General features: G+C 42.9%; 3 protein-coding genes across 3 annotated transcripts; 1 reads left to right on the top strand and 2 right to left on the bottom strand.

The window, feature by feature from the left end:
• Positions 1–355: 355 nt before the first annotated feature.
• Smvt (Sodium-dependent multivitamin transporter) lies at positions 356–2,970 on the bottom strand. Its single transcript, XM_017171221.3, has 7 exons — positions 2,483–2,970; positions 2,311–2,428; positions 2,176–2,243; positions 1,795–1,946; positions 1,592–1,732; positions 1,052–1,535; positions 356–986 (listed from the first exon to the last, which is right to left on the bottom strand). Exons 1-7 carry the CDS (start codon positions 2,876–2,878, stop codon positions 570–572), a joined length of 1,776 nt encoding a protein of 591 aa, XP_017026710.1. The 5' UTR covers positions 2,879–2,970; the 3' UTR covers positions 356–569.
• A 2,042-nt stretch (positions 2,971–5,012) lies between these two features.
• Positions 5,013–6,889, bottom strand: LOC108077634 (RNA-binding protein cabeza). The gene is made up of 2 exons (XM_017171051.3): positions 6,787–6,889; positions 5,013–6,095 (listed from the first exon to the last, which is right to left on the bottom strand). The coding sequence occupies exons 1-2, from the start codon at positions 6,802–6,804 to the stop codon at positions 5,559–5,561; spliced, it is 555 nt and encodes a 184-aa protein (XP_017026540.1). The 5' UTR covers positions 6,805–6,889; the 3' UTR covers positions 5,013–5,558.
• Positions 6,890–15,611: 8,722 nt separating this feature from the next.
• sip3 (septin interacting protein 3) lies at positions 15,612–18,533 on the top strand. Its single transcript, XM_017171208.3, has 6 exons — positions 15,612–16,148; positions 16,207–16,263; positions 16,323–16,511; positions 16,570–17,410; positions 17,466–17,674; positions 17,740–18,533. Exons 1-6 carry the CDS (start codon positions 16,023–16,025, stop codon positions 18,193–18,195), a joined length of 1,878 nt encoding a protein of 625 aa, XP_017026697.1. The 5' UTR covers positions 15,612–16,022; the 3' UTR covers positions 18,196–18,533.
• Positions 18,534–18,667: the final 134 nt, after the last annotated feature.

Raw genomic sequence — 18,667 nt, 5'->3', positions numbered from 1 at the left:
GCGGAGTGTGTGGGGAGCTTAACACCGTTGGCCCACCGATTACGGCTTAAATATTTGGCCAATGTCGGCGATAAGCATTTTTAGCGAGTTGCGCGATTTACGATCTCTGTGGGTCTCTCCAGAGATTTTATTTTTAGATACTGTCCTGGAGAAGACTGCTTCTATGGCCATATAGACTTTATAGTTGATTAAGATAGCAAGTTTCGTGGTGGTTTTCTCTTTGCAGACAGCCTTAATCTGTCTGGTCATCGGTCTGGTATCCGCTGGATTCAACTGCTCATTAAAATACAGTAAGATCTCACTAAAATTAAAATATTTTCAAAACTAAAATTTCAATTTAAGACGCTAATTTTTTTAATTTGATTTCCATACATTTTTTTTATTTTATAATTCTTTTTATTAAAATTACACACAAATCATATTAACAACAAAGAACTTTTAAAATTCTAAATTATAATCCCCTAGTGTGAAGCTGAAATAAAGATTTCTATCTTATAATATCTTTAAAACTGATGCTTATGAAGCACATCCTATGTCACAGTCGCAGTCACATCTCATTCTAGTCCTTCTCAGACCTTTTCGGGCTTCTCCAGCTTCAGTTCGTGCGGCTCCTCGCCTTGGGCCAATTCATAGTTGACGAAGGGCTGCACCACCGGCGAGAGCAGCTTGGGATCCAGCTTGTAGTCCGACTTTGGCTTCAGGATAAAGCTCAGAGGAATGGCAACCAGCCAGGTGAGGATGAAGCCCACCACCACATACCAGTTGAAGGTAAGATCTAAAATGCTGAAACCCTCATCCTTAAGGGGGGCTTCCGTAGTGGAACTGAGCTGCAGAGAAGCAGCTGTGCTGGTCAGGGTTTCATTCACAGAGGAAGCTGGACAACCCTCGGTGGTTTTGGGCAGAGTATCGTAATGGTTTCGTCCCCAACTGCAGATTACAATAGTGGACATGATGGCTATGCTGGTTATCACTCCGGTCAAGGCAGCCTAAACAGGATTAAGTGGATTATATTCAAGGCTCAAGCCACAAGAAACTCTCCAAAAACACTCACTTTCCCATGTGATCTCGGCACCAGCATTCCCAGTAGGAAAACCGCACAGGTGGAGCCAAAGCTAACGCCTCCGATCGAGTAGATCACCTGCAGAATCGAGTTGAACTTCTCCACCACCATGCCGCCAAAGATACAGTAGATGCCCGCAAAAAGGACGAACAGCTTCATGATCACATTGGCCTTGTGCTCCGTGTGGCGGATGTGGGGCTTAATGTAGTCGAAGTAAACCACGCCGCCCAAGGAATTAATGCTGGCCGAGAGGGTGCTGAGGGCGGCACTGAAAACGCAGGAGATGAACACTCCCGGCATGCCCCAGAGATGTCCAACGGTGTCCTGGACAAAGTAGGGAACCATCTTGTCCACCTTGGACACGTGACCGGACTCAATGGGATCGCAGTCATGGAACCGAGCGTACATCACAATGCCCGTGAAGCAGTTGAAGAACATGATGAGGATGAAGCCACAGCCAAAAAGCACAAGGGATCTGAGTGGGAGAGGGGTTAACCTATAAATCTATATGTTGATTATTCAATATTTTACCTCCTGGCATGCCCCAAGGAGGGCAGTGACACTATCCTCTGCACGCAGCTCTGGTTGAGACCCACATAACCTGCCCACATCAAAGTGGCCGAGCTGAATATATTCCAGATTGTGGAGCGTGTGGTGGCATCAAAGTTGAAGCTGCCAGGAGAAAGAGAGAGAATTAGCCAGGATTTGGGATGGAGGAGTAACTGGTAACCCACTTGATGTCCAGGCGTCCTCCCTCGCCGGCAATGCGCAGGACCTCGGACAGGCCTCCCACGCGATTGGCACCCATCACGCCTACCAATACCACAGAGACCACCATAATTGCTGCCTGGATGACATCCGTCCAAACCACAGCCTTGATGCCGCCCTAGAAATATAAAATAAATAAGATTTTTATATAATTTTGATTATATTTTTTATTTAATTATTTATCTAATGATTCCCAGTTTGAAACTTGTATTTATTACTCTAGTTTTTTGTTGAGATCAATCTACAGCCATTTTTATTTTTAAAAAATTGACACCAAAGGACATAGCTGATCTATTGTCAAACCGTCCAACATTATATCTATTAATTAATATTTCTTTTCTACTCACAAACATAGTGTAAAAAACGCAGATTCCGCACACCACAGTGTTGATGATGTGCACATTGAAGCCAGTCACTAAAGGAGATCGAAATTCATTTAATTTAATTTTAGAAAAAACCTATAATTAATCGCAACAACCCACCCTGAGCAAAGGCCAAAGAAGGCAGGAAGATAAAGATGGGCAGCATGAAGAACATCGTCATTATGAAGATAAAAGTCTGCAGGACTCGCACTTTCCGGCTAAAGCGCATCTCCAGATACTGCAAAAAACACAGGATAAACCTTATGTTTCCTCCTAAAAAACCCGACTATACCTCGTAGCAGTTCGTAATATTGTTGTTGTAGAAAACCGGAATGACCACGTAATTTAGCAGCGGCACCACCACAATCATGCAAACCACATTGAAGAACCAATTTATCCCAAAGGCATACATCTCAGCCGGTATGGTCATGATAGAAATGGCGGACAACTGGCTGGCCACCAGGGAAATGGCAATGGGAATCGTCTTCATACGCTTGCCACCCATCAGATACTCCTCGGTGGTGTCCGCACCCTTAGCAAAAAATCCGAAATATACACCAATGGAAGCCGAGATGCCGAGCATGAGGGCGAAGACCGCGTAATCCGTGGAGTTGAACACAAACTGAGAGTCCGGAACTACGGCGGCGGCAGCGGTGGCCAAAACGGAGGCGTTCGTTAGGGAAGACATTTTGCAGGGGTTGTAAGAATCCTCTCAAGGATTCGGGGGTCTCTATCACTTCACTTCACTATCCGGCACTTTCCAACTTCGGCGCGGCGGAGAAATCACGATTGAGCTCATCACGGGTACGGATTTTCCCTTATATAGACGATCTCTTATCGCCGCAATTACCTACTCTAAATATTATCTATCGACGGCGCTCTCACGCCGCCTGGACCTTATCTAGACGATGGGTTTTATCAGCTAGGATCGTAAGACCCCATCGTTCCCATCCGGCAATCTCGCTGCTCTCCGGAGTCCGGAGTCTACTGACATTAGCCCAGATTATCGGTGGGCGGACGTCCATCTCATGCCATCTCATTCATTGTTTTCACTGTCATCTTACGGCTGCTGTTGACACTGATACCACCCACTAGGGACCCAGTCTCGTCTCACTTCCTTGGATGAGAACCCGCTAGTCATCGTCGTCGGATGCTAGTCATCCTAAGAGAGAAAGAGAATTTCACGTGAGGCTAAATCTCTTTAGGATCTTAGCCTCAGACAAGGCCACTCCACTAGAACTTATAGAGGTTCATCATAACCGTAAGTACTTTATGGATCTACCATATCAAAGAGCGTCTAATAAGCGTGAGATATGTGTTCCCGAAAATAAAAGAGATAAGAGATATTATTTTATGTCATAACCGAGAATGATGGTATTTGACAGGTGTTAGTGGGGGAAGATGCTTATCAGGGGTTTACATTTGTAAATATTCATATAATTTTTATAGGCAGATTTTCCCCTATATTACTTGGAGGTAGGGGAGGTTAAGGTTTTGAGATTTCATCAGAGTAAGTAATATACTATATATTAGTTTTTTAAAAAAGAAAAAGGATTTTAAATACTTGGTATTGTATTGGAAATTGGATTAATGGTTTTTAGGATTAATTAATTTAATTTAATTAAACTGTAAACAATTATCTTACTGAAAATATCTTGTAAATTTCAATGCAATGTCCCACTTAAGATTGCTTCTTATCTTCCATATACATTGTATTATATTAGATTATATATTATACAAATATAAACTATATATATATATAGGAGTAATTTACAATTACAAAATGCCTAGATAATCTCCGACTCCCCCATGAATAATTGAATAGATAAGATGACTTTATTTTGTAGCATCTGCGAATATTGTGGTGGCGACTGCTGCGATGCCGTAATCAATGGATGCCAAGAGTCTCATTGCGGTGCATCATTTTGGATGCACTGCCATATGTGGACTATTGGATGGGGATGGGGATGAGGCCACCTCATCACGCACTCAATTGGGCAATGTTAATGATGCCGAAATGTTGGTTAAGTGGCTGCAGCTTCAGCTGCGACTCCAACTTCCACTTCAACTCTCAACTTCACACAGTGGCTGTAATAGTTGATGTCCATCGGCGACCAACATCATCCCCGCCAACCATCTCTGCATTTTTGGGCCCAGAGCCCCGACTGCATCTGTCGCAATCTTGGCGTAATAAGGCGCCCCTGCGGCCCCATCTGCTGGCTACATACAGTATCCAAAATCCAGCATCCCCATCTTCATCTTCATCTCAGACTTCCATTTCGAGCACTTGCACGACAGCCATTGATGATGAGTATACCGCATGCACTGTTAGCAATTTAAGAGAGAATATAAAGTTAGAGGACATATTTTATAAAAACAAATTATTAAAAAATATATATTATACCCCGATATCCCATAAATTAGAGGATATAATCATTAAAAATATAATTACAGGAAATTTATGAAATTAAATGGGTTTTTTTTTACAGTGCCAGAGTAGGGGTTACAGCCACCTCAAACCTCATAACCAAAAAGTGAAAGGATTTTTTGAAGATGCTTGGCTTGGTATTTAAAGTAACGAAAAAAAAACCTCACATAAGGCCAGTGACAATTCGATTTATGGAGAGCTTTAAACTCGTTTAATTGGAATTGGTCTATGCGAGTGGTAATGGTAATGGTCTGGTTTGGATTGTTATAGTCATTAAGAGATCATCCAAGTGCCATTAAAAATGGGGTCAGTTGATTTTTAACCAAAAATCATTACAAAGAAATATCCCAAATGAAATTACGAATAAGAAAACAAGGGGCATCTTTTAACGGTGACAAAATTTACTATTTTTTTTATTGTTTTCATATTTTTTTTTTTGTTGTTTCTTTGTTTGTTTCATATAAAATAAAAACACTTACGAGCTAATAATGCGTTATAACACTGTCTGGGGTGTTCTGTTGTGTGTTTTTCCATCTTGGTGTTTTGTTTTTGTGTGGCTTTTCAGTTGTTGTGTTCGTTTTTTTTTTCAGTGTGAAAGAACTATGTACAAAGGTGTTGCAAAAAATGAGAGAAAAAAGTCCAAAACAAAGCCCCGAATATCCTCGACGAGATTCGAGATTAGGTTTGGAGTTTTCTGAGTTGGAAACTTTGGGGGAATCGGGATCTTTCGGGGGAACTGAGAGTTACAGTCGCTGAGTGTTTGGGATAGGAAGATTTTGTTTTCTTTTCAGGGGGAAAGAGAACGATCCCTAAGCGATCGTTCCAGGATACCCAAATCTTTATAGTGTCTTCTTGGTCGGGTTGCATGTCTTCGTCCATTCCGTCGGCAGTTCATTTTTGGCAGTGAAGTGATGAGACCTTTTAGAGTTTGGCGGGGATCTTAGAAGGGCGCTCCGTAGCTGCCGCTGGGCCTCGACGGTGCTCCATAGGAGCCGGACGGGGCACTGGGATAACCACCGCCGCCACCCTGCTGGGAGCTCTGCTGGGCGAACTGAGCCACCTGGATGGCCTGGCGTACGCCCTCCAGATCAATGCCCACAACACGGCCACCGCCTCCGATGCCGGGGGCTCCGTAGCTAGTGGACGGGGGTCCGTAGCTGGAAGAAGGACCACTGGGGTAGCCGCCGCCACCACCACCACCACCGCCGCCGCCGCCGCCGCCTCCCTGCTTGCTCTCCTCGTTGAGCAGGATCTGACGGACCTGCTCCAGCAGCTGGGGATCCACGTTCTGGCCCTCGGAGGTCTGGAAGCCACCGCTCACCGCCTGGTAGCCGCCACCACCGCCGCCGCCGCCGCCAAAGGAGGAGCCGCCTCCAAAGCCGCCGCCGAATCCGCCACCACCACCCCCTCCGCGGGGATAGTTATAGCCGGATGGCGGCTCCGCTGCAGCCAGGGCGGCCAGAGCGAACACTAAGAACTGGAAAGAGATGAGTTAAAATTATTTGTTAATTTTATTATTATTAATTATTAATTCAAAAATTATTAACTTAATTTTTTGGAGAGCTAAATTTGTTTAACATAACAAATTTACTTTACTTTTTACTGCTAAAATTGTTAAATACTTTCTTTGTAATTTCATTTTTGGAAGATCAAGTTTCAAATTCAATTTCAAAATTATTTAATTGTATTTTTAGTTAAAAATGTTAGCTTCTAATAACTAAGCATATATTTTATTATTTAAAAATATATTTCTACATCATTTAAAGTCTGTTTTTCTGGAAAAATTTCAAGATTTAGTGTTTCCTAAAACAAAACTAATTTCAGAAGGATTTTGTATCTCATATTTTTCTCCTTTGTAAATTTTTATTTTTTTGTTTTTTTAGGGAACTCCTAAAGTCATAGCAAAGGTTTCTTGGTTCTTTAACACAGGATTATTATTATTTACTGATTACTTTAAAGGCTTTTCGGATATTTAAAAAACTTTTATATCTTGAGAGATATTTAAGAGTTGTTTATAACTTCCTCCTCAAGAAGCTCTGTCCAAGTTTTAAAAAATCTCTAAAACCTAGACACTTCCTAATGCTTCCAAGGCTTTCCCTCTGTTATCCAAAAGTGGCAGTTATCCGTTTTTTGTGATCTGTAGATTTCTGGATCCTGATCCTACTTACCACTGAGAAGGAGTTCATAGCGACGATTTGGGTGTGTGTGTTGAGTTTTGGGGGGAAAAGTCGAGTAGAGTAGAGTGGAGTAAGTGAATTTGGTTGCTTTCGAGTGGGGAACCAGCGACTGAATGCATCTCCGTGACCAGCAGAGCCACTCTTTATACCCGGCTGCGGTGTCTTCGGGCCCATTCGGCGGGCAAACATCATTATGGCCAAGCTTCGTTGCCAACTTGTTTCTGTCTTTGTCTTTACTCTTTTTTTTGTATTTTTGCTGTTACTACTGCCGCGGCGCTTCTCACAATAAAACAAAATTTCCAAATGGAAAACTGAAAAAAAGAAAATACAAATAAAATGTCGCTAACGATTTTGGTATTTGGGATTTTCCTTTGGCAATTTCCTTCGAGATGGCGGCCTGGGACCAGGAAGTGACTTGGCCAAAAGATGTTGTTTGGACAGGACGATCATGGTTTGCCAAAAATAATCGAACGAATATATGTAGATACATGGCTGGCCTTTAGGGACGGTTCCTTGGCATGACGAAACGGCTTTTCGCTTTTCGCATTTCGCATTTCCCGTTGCCCAATCCTCAGTTGCCGTCTTCGCTTTTCCCCATTTTCAATTGTGTGTGGGTAAATCTTAGTCTCGGTCTTAGTCTCGGTATCAGCCTCGTCACATGGCCACGAAGCTATTACGAAATGTGGCTGGGAAAAAAACAATGAAAAAGGGAAAAACTGGAGGGATTCCGAACTAGAGCACTAGAGCAGGGGGCGTATAATTAATGTTTCCCAAGGAGCCGAATTAAGTCTAAATTTGCATTTGCAGATGAGTGGAGCAACGCGCAAGAAGACCCAAAAATGAGAATTAAGTGCTAAGTGGTAAATAAAGGCACTATTTTATAAGGTATAAACTAAAATCGATAAGTTTAATGATCAAAGTATTCACAAGTTTGTGTAGTAAGTAAAGGGTAGAAATTGTAGAAAATGAAGCTAGTAAATCTGCATACTGCAATTAATTTTCCTTTTAATTTAAACTTTTTAATTATAACCCTTTTTCAAATTTTGAATAAATGGTGAAATTTTTATGATAATTTTTGGAATAACCAATACCTAAAAATTCTATAACTAAGCCAAAAATGTTTTAAATTCAATTCGGAAAACGTTCTTATGTTAGTTTTTATAAGGTTAATAAATCTGCATACTAAATTGAATTTTTTGTAAAATTAAAATTTTTATCAATTTTTGAAAATTTTAACGATGTAACCCCTATCAAATTTTTAAAAAAATTATGAAATTTTTTTTTCTTCACTATATGGCTTAATTGGATCAGCTATCGATGCTGATCAAGAATATATATGATTTATAGGGTCGGAAATGATTCCTTCTCTGCTTTACTAGCTTTTAAGTGAAATTATAATACCCTCAAAGGGGTAGAAACATTTAAATATTATATGAAATTTTATATGATAATTTTTGGAAAAATTATAAATATATATATGAATTGAATATATATCCTTACCAAGAGATATTAAAGCTTATATCAACCAAAGCAAAAAGCCCTGTAAAATGTTTCTAAATAAAATTATACAACAAAACTTCCTCAATTTCTTAAATTTGGCATAGCAGCTCTTAAAGGGTTAAACAGCCCATAAAATTCGAATTTTCGTTTCATTTCACGTTCGAGTTAAAGTTGAAACCCAAGTCAAAGACGGGAGCCTGAGTCACCGAGGGATTTGGCACTGCCCGCCTGCCTGCTGGCGATTACGAAACCCATCTGTGACCTCGAAAGAAGCTCTGAAACCAGAAATCTTTGCCTCATTCTGGCAGAAAGTGAAAGAAGTCCAGTCTCTCCTCACCATGGAGGCACTGCTGCTGCGGCTGCTGTTGTGCCCATTATGTCATCTCAGCGAATGAGCACCTGTGCCGCCGCCGATGGCTGCTGTGGCAGAAGAAGGTGCAATTATAGCCACACAATGAAAGGGAAGACGACCGCAATCGGCGGAAAATGAAACTGAAACTGACGCCGACTCCGACTCTGGCCGTAAATTGAAGTAAATGGGGTTTATTTACATCTCGACACCATACACTTTCGCGCAGTTCCAAAACCGGCAATGACTTTGGCCCTCTTGAAGTGAAAATATTTCATAAAAAATTGTTAAGAGAAATACATTTTTTTATTTTAAAATTCATTAAAATTAAAATTAGTGACAAATCAAATCGATATATCAAAGCTAATATTATTGTTAATATGCTCTTGTAGATAATATTAAACATTTCCCAATTCTCTCTACCTTTACTAACTTTTTAATACAAATATCAGCCACAATTTAAATTTGGAAATTTTATTTTTCACACTTTTTTTTATTTATTTTCTTTAAAATTGTATTTGTTATTTTTTCCGAGTGGAGTAAGGGCGTCGTGGCTGTGGCTCTTCGTAAACCTTCACGCTCCAAAGTGAAGGACTTGGCCTGCGTTGCGTGTCTCCCTGCGTTGGGGCACGATCTCTGCAATTGGAGTTTTGGCGCTGGAACTGGAGTTGGAGCTGTAGCTAGAGCTGGGGGTCTCTGCTTTTGGGGGGCAACAATGAGATGAAAGTCAACACTTCACACTCGAAAGCAACAGCAGCAGCAACGGCAGCAGCTAACACTCAATGACAGTGCGCTAAATAAATCATTTTCGTGGCTCCGGAATTGTTTTGATCAGCTGTGGCTGTCGTTAATTTGGTTTATTGTGGTTCGACTTTCGTCTGACTCTGGCGAAGGTCTCTCACCTTATCCATCGATGGCGTAATTCACGTATTTTCGAGCTTTTTGGGGAGTGTAAGTGGAGTAACGGGAAAAGGTCATATTGTGGAGAGACATATGCCTTGAGGTATTCTCAGTAAATCTATTAGCATCATTCATATAACTTTCCTTTTGCCGTCTCACTTAATCAATTTATAGTTATATATATATAGAATATATCGAAAACAGAACAAGAAAACCAGTAGAAGCTATACTTGAACTCAAAGTCGACATTACAGTAAGAGCTATACATCAATTCCAAAAAGGTAATATTGACTGTTAAACTAAGCTTTTCCTTTCGAATTCTTTTTTTTCCTATCGAAACCTATTGATGTGTAGTAGCTTCTTGTTAATTCTATTGCCTATCGTTAGAGCCAAATTTTATCAGCCCCATTTTACCGTGATAATCGTGGGAGTCATACATTAACTCGCCTCGCTGGCCATGTTTATTTTTACTCGCGTTTTTGCAACTTTAATGAAGCGCTTTATTAGATGCCGTGGCCTATCTGAGCATATCCATCATTAACACGTCTGTCTGCCACTAGGTCAACTTTGGACAGTGATGGCTTGGCTCTGGCTCTTGGCTCTTGGCTGTCTGTCCGTCTCTTGGTTATTTTGCTATTCCTTTTCTCAGTCTTTTTCCGACACTCTTTTTTCTGTCTGAGACTCATTATGCCCCAGTGTGTGCGTGCGTAATTGTTATGACACTATAATTGGGCCAGCAATAGCAAAACAAAAAGCCAACTCCGAAATATAAATAAAAATAAAACCCAAAATAAAATCCCCCTCCAAGAAAGAGAAACACACAAAATAGGTAAATAAATAAAATAAAAAGCCTGCCAAACGGAAGACGCGCGTAAATTTTCAAATCGAAATTCGCAAAGCCTGGCTTTCTGCTATCGAGAGATCTCGTTTGAGGCCTCTTCGATTTGTATTTTGCAATGCCAGAGAAGGGGCCAACGCCCCCGCCCTAAAAAACAATTGAGACTACAATCAACTGCTTGTGAATTTTAATTTTGATTTATTTTGAAATTAGGCAGGCTTGTTTGCCAGTTCTTTGAGCTTTAAATACAGTTTGGAAATTTAATTTTAAATATTTTTTAATAAAAAATACAGCTGCGTTAACTAGCCTTTTCTTTAAACTAAACAACGATAGTGGCTTCTCAGAAAAAAAAACTCATACCCCCGGGGCAGCGGTTATCATGGCGTATACGCAACATTAGCAACCTTCTTTTTTTTTAGACCAGACCTCCTCTCAGGTGCATCATGCTAATCTACGCCGAAATGCTCACATCATGATTGATGATAAAGAGGGGGCAATTTTTCACAGCCCCAGACGAGGCTAGGCTAGGAGCTGTGACAAAAAGCTGATTATTCCGGGCCTATTGATGACAGAGGGAGAATGCCACAAAGTAGTAATAATTGCCGCCGCTCCGCTGATGAAGATGAGTCCGCTGAAATGTCTGGTGCCCTGGGTGCATAGGCTCGGCCTGGTCGGTGGCTCATTCTCTACACATCATCTTTATGCCTCTGTCTCCGAGCTGAGTCTTGGAGCGGCAGGTTACATAAGGCGCCAACGCAGAAGAGCCACCAAGACACCGAGACCCCTAGCAGCAGTAGCAATAGGTAGTAATAGTAATATTACAGTTAAAAAAATATTATAGGATTTATAAATGGTTTTTCAGATTTTTAAGATTAATTATGAACTAAAAGTATTACTTTAAAAATATTATAAACAAAAATGTCCTTCCTCTTTTACCTGTCCCAATCCAATTAAATCTAAACTATAAATTAATATGAGATAATTCTTTTAATTTCCATAACTTTACACATTATTCCCTCTGTATGTTCATGGAGTCTACGGAGTACTCGCACCAGTAATAGCCAAACAACAACCTCATACAGCCGAGCCGGGCCTGATGATCATCAATGATGCCTCTACACCTCCGCTACTCCGCCTGGCCAAGCCTCTGACGCCTCTGTCGTTTCCTCGAAGCCGACAAAAACGGGTTTTCAGCGTGCGAGTCCGACGAGGTAGGTGCTCCCCGCTTTATGTAAGTCAAGCCAATGGAGTTGGAGAGCAGGGAGCTGGGAGTTGGGAGCTTGCAGTGGGCAGATGAACCAAGAAAAATGGGCAGCAGCGGCGGCAGCAGAAATATAAGACAGACACACTCTTGAAAAAGCTAGCGTTGAATGGGAAATTGCTGCGACACGTTTTCGCCAAAAGTCTGCCGGGGGATCTGTGACCGACGACCGGTCTGGTCGGGGGGTGCCTGTGGAGGTCTGCTGGTCTGTGGTGTCGATGTCTGCGCGACTGTGTCCAAGTTTGTTTTCCGCAAAAAAAGACACATCCATGCCGGCCATTCTGCCGGCCAACTTTAGCCTTTGGGTGCTAACCAATCGGCGGGCTTATGCAAACAAGCTGGGCTGCATCCTCAGCTGCTCCATGGGGGCCTTGCTTGTGCAACATTCCAGATCCACTCGCCATGTGGTGGATCCATTCTCGACCGAAAGTAAAAGTTCACACTGCCAATAATCGCAGCAGATCGAAGATCCGATCGAAATCGGAGCCGTGCCGAGCAGCAGCAGCTCATTTGGCCACCTTAATTATGCCACGATTTGGCACGGCCAACACTCATCTGCTTTCTGGCCATGGCGATGCCCCCTTGTGTGCCTCATTTTGTTACCATATTTTTCTTGGTTTTTTGTTTATATTTTTTCCTTTGCCAAATGCGTAAAGTGGCAAAGCACAAAAAATATATAAATGGTTTTACGAGGAGGTCTAAATGAGTTAATTAGGTTTGCTGTTTGTGTGGAGAGGTCTTAACCAACACGAGTTGGCCATGGCAAAGCCAATGAAGAGAGTTTCATGTGGAGAAGGGGAGGCAGGTAAGCAGGAGTGCGTATGTATGTAGGTGTTCCGACACGGGTTTAACTAAACGAATTCATGTTGCAAAGATCTTCTTAACAATTCATGTCAGTTTTTCCAGTGTTAACAAGATGGTAACCTGAAAAATTATAGGAATTTGGGTTATATTTATTTAACCAAACAATATCGTCTACAGTGGGTATAAGACCTTTAAGGTTAAAATGGTATTATTTATTTTCTTTTGAAAAACGCTTCCTTTTGTTCTAGCTCCATTTTTCAGTTATTGGCTCCTATTGCTAATACTGTTTAAAGGAAAATTGAGTTATCCGAATACTGCCATGATCATGGAAACTAACCTTTCTATAAGAAGGCGAATCGTGCTGGGCTTCAGGATAAACAACACGAAAATAATGATGCCGATGCAATAATTAAAATATTTACATACATCCAAAAGATTGTACCATTTTGCATAGTAAGAAATTAGGCGCAGGCTCCACTGTATGTCCATAACGATGAAGAGTCTTACATACATGGTATATCTGTGATTGGGTTATTCAGAATCATAAACAAATTCTAAAAAAAACTACAATCGGTCAGCATATCTTACGTCTGTATTCTTGAGCTAAGGTTCCTTGCCGTATCTCCACGGTCGGAGAAATACTTTAGAGAGAGTTTTACTTTTATAATGCTGATGGTCGACCATATAAGAAGTACCGTGTTTAATGCTATTAGTGTATCAAATGGAAAATGAATGTATGCCTGATAACTCCATCCGTCTGTGAATAGGGAAAATTAATTTTGTTGATTCTTTGTGCTCGTAATCTTGGCTTTAATAGAACCTTACCCTTTACATCACAATTTTGCCAACCAATACCGGGTACCCAGTTCACATTGCTGGGCATGCCATTCCATAAAGAATCGATCAGAAAAACGGTTCCCGTTAGGAGAGCAGCCGTTCCCCAGGCAAAGACGCTGTAGGCCCTAAAGCTATGTTGGGATTCCGCTCGATTAAGCGATGTAAAGCTCTTCCACATCTGGTGGCTCAGGGTCAAGAGCCAAGTGAGTTTGGCCGTCCAGGAGAAGTACGAAGAGTAGGCTGGAATTTGAATAAAGTTTGTATACCCTTGCAGTTTGCAATTGGATCATTCTGGTTAAATCAATAGAAAAGAAATATAAGGAAATATATAAAAGTTGTATTAATTAATTAATTTTTTGGTGCTGATCAAGAACATATATACTTTATAGGGTCGGAAAGGTCTCCTTCACTGCGTTGCAAACTTCTGACTGAAATTATAATACCCTGCAAGGGTATAAAAAGAACGAAAAGACAACTGAGGGATCTGGTTAAACAATTTTTTGGGTGCATTTATAATGATTTTTCCAAACAATATAGACCAACATAGCAATAACAGTTTTAACCAATCTGGATAAACGTCTCAAAATAGTATTTAGAATAAAATATAATATTAATAGTAAGTATTAAAAATTAAACTTACCATATAGGGCACATAATTGCAAAGGTACTTCATCAGGTTCCATCACCAGATGGATGAAAAATATAAACGAAGCAATCATGTAACAGATGAAGCACTTCCCATGCAGATTCCGCAGCTTCTTTACGAAGAAATACACTGTAATTGTGAGAATCAAGAACACTTCCGAAACCCAAATGACTGCAAAGAGATAAAAAAAATTCGAGTTTTATTTAATTCTAGGCTACATTTGAGAAAGTTTCTTTCCTGATTTTGGGAGAGAGAGAATTTCGAAATATTCGGGCAAAAAAAATTCCTTTTTTAGGGCGGTCTTACTTTAAAATTTGTATGAGTGTATTTAGGAATTTTTCTTACGCTCACTCGCTCCTGGTGACATTCTCCACATATTAAAAAAGTTGTCATGGAAAGCAACTACCAAGACCTCCCTATTGTCTGAACTGAACTGATTCGGATGAAGACAGTTATATCCACTGCTCAGGTCTATGTATATGTTGCTCCTGAGGAATACAGTCCCGTTCTAAGGGATATAAGTTAGTCAGGAAAACGAGAACCGAAAAAAACGACAAACCTCAAACAATATATATTCATCCTCTTTCCAACCTTCGTTGACCCGCATTCGATCCCTCAAGACGATAAAATCTTTTATCAAGTTCCTTTTTACCACGGTTCCGTTGCTGAGTGTCACATTCAGGAAGGGATTATTCCGAACGAGCTCTTCCATCAGGCCATCGGTGCATTTGCCATTGGATGCATCCCAATCTTTAAAGCGACAACAGATCCATAAGCAAGGCTTTAGGTGGCAGACACATCGTCGTAAGTGGGTTTCCGTGTTATCATAATATCCAAGCTTGGTTGTCTTGTTATTATATTCGCCGATTAAGTTGAGAGGAACTACACGTTCCGGGTACAAGTAAGAGCTATTTTGAAGGCTCTGACTGGAAGACACATTCACAGTTTCCCAGAAGTGGCATCCAGGAATATCCGCTTTCGTTGTTGCCAGGATAATAACCTTAAAAATTGTACTAAAAAATATATAATGGAGCTGCATTATGCCTTAGAACAGAGTTAGCGAATAATAATTATTGACTGATTAACTTTTTGCTTGGTATGCGACCTAATATAGCTTTTTATGATTTTTGACAAATTTCTTATCATATTAGCAGTCCCTAGGGATATCCATTGGACTCCATGTGCTTATTAGTTTGTAATGGCTTCTCTTATCGAGAAACGTTATTTTATATTATTCTTTGGGGTAATATGTACATACATATACATATTTACACGCACTTTCGCGTTTGCAATTCTAGAATTTTAAAACAAGCGAGTTGCCTGGCGATAAGGCAATTTTTGGCGTGTACTTCTCGTTGACGTAGCACCGCCACTATTCTACTGGCTATTCTGGTCTGGAAGTCCTGGGCAATGCCGGGGAATGATGTCTTCACCAGGACCATGCAAATAGATGAATTGCAAAACCTCCCTTTGAAAGAACTCATTACAAAAATACTTGGAAAATTCAGACCAACATTTAAAATTTAACGATGACTTTTAAAATGGTTGCCAGACCGCCTGGCTGCAGGTGGTCAGAGTTGCCAGACGCCCGTTTTGCAGGTGGCTGCATACTTTTCACACGGAAAAATATCAACAACCCACTTTTGCAAAGAGTGGCAACTCCACCGAGTGACCAGTTGCGGTACGGTGACAACCCTGGCTCGTAGGTAGTACTACGTGTAATTATTAAGAATAAAAATATTGAAAACGCCTGTGAGCCAAAGGCCTGCGACTTGGCCTGGGACAAATCTAGCAGGCAACGCAAACAACTTTCGGCTAAGCAACAAAGACACTGACTTGGCGAAATTCGTGCGTCAGACGAGGGAAGAAGGCAAGAAGCAGCTACCGAGCGCCCCGAATAGCAGAGATTTTTTCTGGAGGAAAACCGAAGGAAACTGGGATCTGCAACGAAACTGCAAAGAACATCCCGCACCCCCGTCAAAAGGGGTCATATATGTAGTGGACTAGGGGCAAGAGAGAGCGCCCGGCCAACATTAACATCTTCCTCGAGTCCATCAGCCAGCTGGCGGCGCTGGCCACCAGGAGCTGCATCATGCAGCTGCTCATCTCGTCCGTGTGCATGGCGCTGACCAGCGCCGTGATCGGGTATGCCTACTACCAGAAGCAGCAGTTCTACCCGGCGGTCGTCTACATCACCAAGTCGAACGCCTCCATGGGGGTGGGTAGTCCAGTCGTCGGTATAATAGGTTTTCCCCTGCTAATAGTTCTGCTTGCAGGTCATCTACATCCAGTTCTTTGTGATTGTCCTCATGTTTGCCAAGCTGCTGCGCAAGGTGACATCGCCACTCTCTGACCCCCGAGAACTGGTCACTAATCTTGTTGCCCCTTCCAGATCTTCTTGGGCACGCTGCGCGCCGCCGAATTCGAGCATTTACTGGAGCGCTTTTGGTATGCCCTCACTGAGACCTGCCTGGCCTTCACCGTATTCCGGGATGACTTCAATCCGCGCTTCGTGGCCCTGTTCACGGTGCTCCTATTCCTCAAATCATTCCACTGGCTGGCCGAGGAGCGTGTGGACTTTGTAAGTGGTGCCAAGCCCTATAATCTCGTACGGTCCTTAATCCAATTGTAATTCACAGATGGAGCGTTCGCCCGTGCTGGGCTGGCTGTTCCATATACGCGTGGGCAGCCTGCTGACCATGCTGGGCATCCTCGACTACGTGCTGCTGATGCACGCCTACAATTCGACGCTGGTGCGCGGACCCACTGTCCAGCTGGTCTTTGGCTTCGAGTACGCCATCCTGCTGACGGTCATCGCCAGCACGGCCATTAAGTACGTGCTGCACGCCGCCGAGATGCGCACGGACACGCCCTGGGAGAACAAGGCGGTGTTTCTGCTGTACACGGAGCTGGTGATTGGCCTCATCAAGGTCGTGCTCTACATCCTGTTTGTGGTGATCATGGCCAAGATCTATGCGCTGCCCATGTTCGTTTTCCGGCCCATGTTCTTCACCATCCGAAACTTCCGGAAGGCTTTGAACGATGTGATTATGTCGCGGCGGGCCATTCGCAACATGAACACCCTATATCCGGATGCCACGCCGGAGGAGCTGCGCCAGTCGGACAACATCTGCATTATCTGTCGCGAGGACATGGTCAATCACTCAAAGAAGCTGCCCTGCGGCCACATCTTCCACACCACCTGCCTGCGTTCTTGGTTCCAGCGCCAGCAGACCTGTCCCACTTGCCGCCTAAATATCCTTCGCACCCCGGCTGTGAATTCGACGGCAATGCCGCGGGCTGCGGATGATGCGGCAGCCGCCGGCGCCGCTGCTGCTCCTGGAAATGCCGCTCCAGCGGCAGCAGGTGCCCAGCCGGCTGCGGCTGCACCGGTTGCAGTTGCTCCTGGAGGCGATGCTAACCAAGGACGAGGCAATAACCCGCTGCCGCCCAGTTTTGCAGAGCTTTTTGGCGATACCAGTAAGTAACCAATGGCTGCTAAGTATGGAATCCCTTAATAACAATTTTCTTATAGATGGCCTGCCCAACTTGGCTGGCATGATGACACCGCCACCGCCGGTCATGCCCATGCTGCCACCCTTCATGATGCCTCCGCAATTGGTATACTTTACGCCGCCACCCCTACCGCCGCCGCCTATGCCGCAGGATCTGACAAAGTTCACCATTGAGGAGCTGCGCGCCATGGAGGGGCACCAGCGCGAGCAGATTGAGCAGCGCCTCAAGGTGGGTGTACACCCCTTACCTTCCCATTCCAAACCATTAAATATAAATTAATTAATTTTTTTCAGCTGCTGCGCAACATCAACCTCATGCTGGACTCGGCGGGGATAATGATGTCGCAATACCAGAGCTTGGCAGCCAGCCTGCAGCTTAACTCAGTGCCAGCGACAACCGCGGCAGCAGCAGCAGCAGCTCCAGCTTCAGCTCCAAGCTCAGATGTAGCACCTGGATCTTCAGCTGCTTACGACAAGCCCAGCACCTCGGCCATGGCCAGGGCCCAACTGGAGGAGGAGGCGGCGGCTCATCAGGTAAATGCCACAGCAGCAGCAGCCGTAGAGAAGGTAACCATTGAGGATCTGGGCGCGGATGAGGATGATGTGCCATCTACGGCCACGGAGACGGTTAGCCTGGTGAGCACTTCCGAGGCCGACTTTGATGAGAACTCCTCGGAGCTGGGTGAGCTAAGGAAGCGCCGCTTGAAGTTTCTGGAGGAGCGCAACAAGTCATCCACGTCAGCGGAATAGAGGAGTTAAGGAATTCGGGACGATCAATCCAAGCAACAGCCTTCATCAACCATTTGCTATACTCTTCGAAGGTATATCGATTCCTTTTTTACTTGGCTGCATCCTGGGGAATATCACCGCGACAATGATGACAAACGACGACTATGAGATGCCCTCACCATCACACTGAAGCACGAACGAAGCATCCGAAGGGGCAGGGGCGGCATCCAAATTCAATATGTAGCAATATGTATTGTGTAAAAACTATTTTAGAGACGGGAAACTGATGATTTGTATTTAATATTACTATATGTGTATAATTAATGTGAATTATAATTAAAAACGAAAATAACGATGAATGGCTTGGGACTATATACACGAAACATCCGCGAGAGCGCTAGAGCTAACAGTTGAGACTGAAAATAAGTTAAATGAGGGTTCTACATTTTTGTTAGTTTATTAATTTTTCAGTTTTTTTAACTTAATTATTTTA

This window comes from Drosophila kikkawai, chromosome 3R (assembly GCF_030179895.1).
Source record: "Drosophila kikkawai strain 14028-0561.14 chromosome 3R, DkikHiC1v2, whole genome shotgun sequence".
NCBI lineage: Eukaryota > Metazoa > Arthropoda > Insecta > Diptera > Drosophilidae > Drosophila > Drosophila kikkawai.
The sequence above is the reverse complement of the archived record's forward strand: the minus strand, read 5'-3'. Positions and strand labels throughout refer to the sequence as shown.